The sequence below is a fragment of the Phaseolus vulgaris genome, chromosome 3 (genome assembly GCF_051622355.1).
Source record: "Phaseolus vulgaris cultivar YP4 chromosome 3, ASM5162235v1, whole genome shotgun sequence".
NCBI lineage: Eukaryota > Viridiplantae > Streptophyta > Magnoliopsida > Fabales > Fabaceae > Phaseolus > Phaseolus vulgaris.
The window spans coordinates 16,346,056-16,352,294 of record NC_143500.1 but is presented as its reverse complement, the minus strand read 5'-3'; the positions used below and the strand labels follow the sequence as shown (position 1 = coordinate 16,352,294).

At 52.6% G+C, this 6,239-nt stretch overlaps 1 protein-coding gene across 1 annotated transcript; it reads left to right on the top strand.

The window, feature by feature from the left end:
• Positions 1–499: 499 nt before the first annotated feature.
• LOC137839158 (uncharacterized) lies at positions 500–1,252 on the top strand. The gene has a single exon (XM_068648284.2). It carries the CDS (start codon positions 500–502, stop codon positions 1,250–1,252), a length of 753 nt encoding a protein of 250 aa, XP_068504385.2.
• Positions 1,253–6,239: the final 4,987 nt, after the last annotated feature.

Below are 6,239 nucleotides of genomic sequence, written 5' to 3'. Positions count from 1 at the left end.
AAGCTGTTCAGGGAGCAGTACATAGCGAATCGTGCTCCCCCACCCAACTCCTAAGATCTCTTCGACGTAAGGCAGTATCAGGGGGAAACGTTGAAAGAGTTTGGTAATTGCTTTGGGGCACAGGTGATGAGTCGATGAAAGTCCATGTGTTCAAGAAGGCAGTCTGCCCTGGACCTTTCAGCGAGTCACTCATCAGAATTCGCCCCAAGACTTTCGCTGAGATCAGGCGTCGTGCGTGGCACACATTGCAGCAAAAGGTGAAGTAAAGGAGAAGCGCGCGAGCGTCGTTCCCGCGCGTCCATGAGTGTCGTCGCGCGCACAGCCCTTGAGGGTGAACAAGGCCGCGTCGGGGAAGAGGGGTCAAGGAGGAAAGCCACCCTACGAGCCAAGGAAGTCTCAGGCTAAGGGGCGCTCAGGGGAGAATAAGCCGGTGAGGCACAACTCTGTGGTGGAGTTGAAAGACCTGATCGTTGTCCCCAACATAGCGGACAGGTTGAAGATGCCGGTGAAGACTGATAAGGTGTTGGGACTGCACAAGGATGCATGGTGCGAGTTCCACCAGGCATTTGGTCATCCGATAAACAGTTGTTTGGCGTTGGGGCATCAGTTGGATGAGCTTGTGAAGAGCGGTTTCCTTAATGATTACCTAGCGGGGTCATCAGGGACTGAGGCCTTGACGACATCAACAGAGGACCAAGCCCACGAGATGCCCATCCACCGGGAAATCCACACCATCTCAGGTGGATTCTCGGGTGGAGGGTGCACTGCATCCCAACGCAAGAGGTATGTGCGTTCGATAATGTCAATGGCAGAGCAGGTGGTGGACGACTCGCTCGACGTCGACCTCACGTTCACAAAGGTTGATCTTCCCGACGTCGTTCCACATGATAACGACCCCGTGGTGATTTCAGTTGTAATCGCAGGAAGGAAAGTACACCGAGTGCTGGTAGACCAAGGCAGCTCGGCGGATGTGATGTTCTGGCCTACGTTTAATAAGTTGCAGCTGTCTCCTGATCAGCTTAGGCCATACACGGGGTGTTTGTATGGTTTTGCGAGAGATCAAGTGGAGGTGCATGGTTATTTGGAGCTGAGGACGACCTTTACAGATGGTTCTACATCTCGTACAGAAAACATAAGATACCTAGTGGTAAACGCCCACTCGGCGTACAATATGTTGTTGGGAAGGCCGACCCTGAATCGGCTGGGGGGTGTCATCCACACGCCATATGAAGTTGAAGCTGCCCAATCTTAGTAGGAAGGTGATCGTGATCAAATCCGATCAGCAAGAGGCCAAGAAGTGCTATGAGAATAGCCTCAAAACGAAGAGGGGCGTGTTCATGGTAGTGGAGCGCCCACCCATGGAGGAGGCGCCCATGGAGGAGGACCGTGTATGTGTATCCCGCGCAGAGAACACTCGGGAGAGGCGACCCGAGCCAGCTGAGAAGGTTGTGGAAAGGCAGATTGGTGGTAAGACGTTCAAGTTGGGTAAATCGTTAGACCAAGAGGATCAAAACCAGGTGGTAGAAGTGATATCGCATCATCTGGACGCCTTCGCATGGTCCGCCTCGGACATGCCAGGTATTGACCCGGATTTTCTATGCCACCGCCTCATCATGGACCCCAAAGTCTGACCCGTGCGCTAGAGAAGAAGAAAGTTTAACGAAGAATGGCAGCTAGTTGTACAAGAAGAAACGAGGAAGCTGTTGAACGCCGATCGCATCAGGGAGATTCAATATCCTAAGTGGTTGGCCAATGTGGTCTTGGTGAAAAAGGCCAATGGGAAGTGGAGGATGTGCGTAGACTTCACTGACCTCAACAAGGCGTGCCCAAAGGATTCGTACCCTTTGCCAAGCATCGACACGTTGGTGGACAGTGCCTCGGGTTGCAAGATGCTCAGCTTTTTGGATGCATTCTCCGGGTACAACCAGATCAAGATGCACCCCCGCGATTTGTGCAAAATGGCGTTCATTACCAAGACATCCTGCTACTGTTACACAGTGATGTCGTTCGGCCTGAAGAACGCATGCGCCACCTATCAGAGGTTGATGGATAAGGTCCTTGCGCCCATGTTGGGAAGGAACGTGCAGGCCTATGTGGATGACATGGTGGTGACCTCGCAGAAGAGGGGACAACACATAGCTGATTTGGAAGAGCTATTCGCTACAATAGCTAAGTATCGTTTGAAGCTGAACCCCGAAAAGTGTGTATTCAGGGTCGAGGCGGGTAAATTCTTGGGGATCCTGCTCACCGAGCGTGGGATAGAGGCGAACCCAAAAAAGTGTGCGGCGATCCTCGCCATGAGGAGCCCCGCCTCGGTGAAAGAAGTACAACAGCTGACAGGGCGGATGGTGGCCCTGTCCAGATTCGTATCCGCTGGAGGAGACAAGGGCCACCCCTAGTTTCAATGTTTAAGAAGAAACAGTCGGTTCGTGTGGACCAACGAGTGGGAGGCGGCGTTCCTCAAGCTAAAGGACTACCTGGCCGCTCCCCCCGTGCTGTACAAGCCACAGATGGGCGTGCCCCTCCGGTTGTATTTTGCTGTGACCGAGCGAGCGATCAACTCAGTCCTTGTTCAGGAGCAGGACCAGACGCAAAAGCCAATATATTTCGTGAGCAAGGTGTTACAAGGGCCAGAGGCGAGGTATCAAGTCTTAGAGAAGGCAGCACTGGCCGTGGTGTTCTCAGCCAGAGGCTCCGTCATTACTTCCAGAGCTTCACGGTGGTAGTGATGACAGACCTCCCTATTCGGAAAGTGCTGCAGAAGCCAGACGTGGCAGGGAGGATGGTACGCTGGGCGGTGGAGCTATCGGACTTTGATGTCCAGTATGAGCCCTGAGGCCCCATCAAAGGCCAAGGCTACGCGGATTTCGTGGCAGAGCTCTCCCCAGGGAGTGCACAGCAAGAAGAAGAGGCTAGTTTCAAGTGGGTACTCTCAGTTGATGGGTCCTCCAATCAGCAGGGAAGTGGAGCCGGCGTGATCTTGGAGGGGCCAAATGGGTTGTTGATTGAACAGGCCCTGAGGTTCGCCTTCAAAGCCAGTAACAACCAGGCGGAGTACGAAGCCCTAATAGCTGGAATGCTCTTGGCCAAGGAGATGGGCGCACGGAGCTTGCTGGCAAAGAGCGATTCCTAGTTAGTTACGGGTCAAGTAACCGGGGAGTACCAAGCCAAAGACCCACAAATGGCTGCATACTTGGGCTATGTTCAAGTCTTGAAGCGGGCGTTCGCGGTGTTCGAGCTGGTACACGTCCCCAGGGAGCAAAATGTCTGTGCTGACCTGCTCGCCAAGTTGGCCAGCTCGAGCAAGGGGGGAAGACAGAGGACGGTAACACAGGAAACCCTCAAAACACCACGAACGTTTGTTGCAGATAACAGGGTAAGCATCCTTTAGATCAGTGCGTTTAGGGGAAGGGCGAGGAGTCATCGGTCGTTGACTCAGGACACGCTGAAGACGCCCAACGTAAGTGTTTATTCGGTCTCACTAGGAGGGGAGGATCCTATGCAGGTATGCGTGCTGGAGGAGGGGGACACGTGGATGACGCCCTATAGGTGCTACCTTGCCGATGGGATACTCCAAGTAGAGCCCGAGGAGAGAAAGAAGGTAAAGAGAAACTCTGCAAGGTACACCCTCGTTGACGGAGAACTGTTCAGGCATGGGTTCACACACCCGATCTTGACGTGTGTGAGTGGAGATCAATGTACGAGGATAATGGTTGAGCTCCACGAGGGATTTTGTGGGAGCCATGTTGGCAGTAGGTCTTTAGCGTTGAAGGTTGTACGCGCAGGGTATTACTGGCCGACAGTAAGAGAAGATTGCGTGAGGTACGCCCAGCGGTGCAAGCAGTGCCAGTAGCACGCCGAATGGCACAAGGTGCCACCAAAAGAGTTGAGGTCCATCTATAGTCCGTGGCCCTTCCATACGTGGGGAATCGACATTCTAGGACCCTTTTTCTATTGGCAATAAGACAGATGAAGTATTTGATAGTGGCCATTGAATACTTCACGAAGTGGATTGAAGCCGAGCCAGTAGCGCAGATCACGGCTCACAAGGTACAACATTTTGTGTGGAGGAATATTGTGTGTCGCTTTGACGTACCTAGACGTCTTGTCTCCAACAACGGTACACAGTTCGCAAGCTAGTAGTTGGGCAAGCTGTGTACAGAGGTCGGCATAAAGCAGGTGTTTGCATCCTTCGAGCACCCACAGACGAACGGGCAGGTGGAGTCTGCTGATAGAATCTTGCTTATAGGATTGAAGAGAAGGCTTGAGAAAGTTAAGGGGACCTGGGCGGAAGAGGTTCCCAGGATAGTGTGGGCTTACCACACCACGCCTCAATCCTCCACTAAGGAGACGCCCTTTAGCCTGGTGTATGGATCGGATGCGATGATCCCGATAGAGATCCACGAGAGCTCGCCACGTTTTCAAAGTTTTATGGCCGAGGAGTCTAACGAGGAAAGGAAGGTGAATCTGAATCTGTTGGACGAGGTTAGAGAGGAGGCGAGGATCAAAGCCAAGGTGTTGAAGAGAAGGGTGGAGCCCCAGTACAGCTCCAAGATAAAGCCCTGGCAGTTCCAAGTTGCTGATTTGGTAATGCGGAAGGCTCATCCGTACGAACTGGAGAACAAGTTGTCCCCCAAGTGGACTGGTCCCTTTAGGGCAATCAAGGCCCTAGGGAACGGGGCGTACAGGCTTGAGACCCTGGAGGGAGGCGCCATCCCTCGCACTTGGAACGTAGCAAATCTCAAGTTTTATTTTAGTTAAAAGCTTTGCATTGTATACAGTTTAAGGGGACACTCTTTTTCCCTTTCGGGGGTTTTTTAATGAGGTCACCCAATAAAGTTACATTTCGATCATATGTACCCTCAATTTTTCTTTTCAATGCAGGGAGGAGCGCTCTTACGTTGGTGTTTAGACACCTCGGGCGGGGTAGCAGCTTTCTTTAAGACGCCTCCCCGAGCGTGGGCACCGAGTGAGTATAGCACGGTTCAGTAAGAAACGAACCCGTGGCTTTGGTGTTTAGACACCTCGAAAGGAAGTGGCGGGGGGCGCCTCCTTCGAGCGTGGGCATCAAGTGTGAAAGGTAAGTTCAAATCAGTGATGAACCGGACACCTTGGTATGTGTACACCCCAAGCAGGAGTGGCAGTATCCTTCGGGACACCCCCTCCTAGGGCGTGAGCACCAAGTACCCTGATCGCCTTGGTGTTTAGACACCTCGAGAGAGAGCGGCGGGGGTCGCCTCCTCCGAGCGTGGGCACCAAGTGCACTGATCGCCTTGATGTTTAGACATACTGAGGATGAGCGGTGCTGCTTCTGGCACACCTCTCCTCAGGCGTGGGCATCAAACGCAAATAGTAAGGTTCGATCGATGGTGAACTGGTTGCTCTGGTGTTTAGACACCCCGAGGGAGGGTAGAGGCGCCCTCTGGGCCACCTCCTCCCCGGGTGTGGGCACCAAGTACACCGGTAGACTTGGTGTTTAGACACCTCGAGAAGGGTGGCAACTCCCTGAGGACACCTCCTCCCCGGGCGTGGGCACCAAGCCTATCGATTGACCTGGTGTTTAGACACCTCGAGAGAGAGCGGCGGGGGGCGCCTCCTTAAGCGTGGGCACCAAGCATGAACAATAAGCTTTGGCCAAGATAAGTCCTCCTTCGCCTTTGAGCGATGATGAGGCCAATAACGCTCTTAAGGCGGGACGCCTCGAGACCACGAAGTACGAGTAAGTGCCAAGTGAAGGAGCTCCCATGCTCTCATCACAGATTGTTTTGACAGCAAAGTTAAAGGATGACAAGGCGTGCTACATATAGTTCGAGAAGACAAGGTTATTCGAAGTAACGAGTGAAGTAAGCATCAGAAGCGTTGTTAGTAAAGGAGGTAAGCAAAATGCAAGCAGAAATGAGCAAAGAAGTTAAGTTAAAGGTGCAAGATACATTCACAGTATAAAGAGTTCTTAAGAATACAACTTTTGACTACAAAGCTAAGCAGCATCATGATGTGGAAGGCTCCTTGGCACGATTTCTCCTTCGACGACGTGGTTCGCTGTAGCAAAGGGCAAAGTGTCCATCTTAGGATGTTTGCAAACAACCTGAGCCAGGGTATCTTCAAACCCGACGGCGTAGGCGTTAGCAGCATCGTCGATGAGTTCTGTCTCGACCTTTTTGAAGCCCTCAGCTTGGGCAGCCATCTCTTTTTCAGCTTGGACAAGGGCTTCAGTTTTCTGTGAAAGCTCTTGTTTGGTC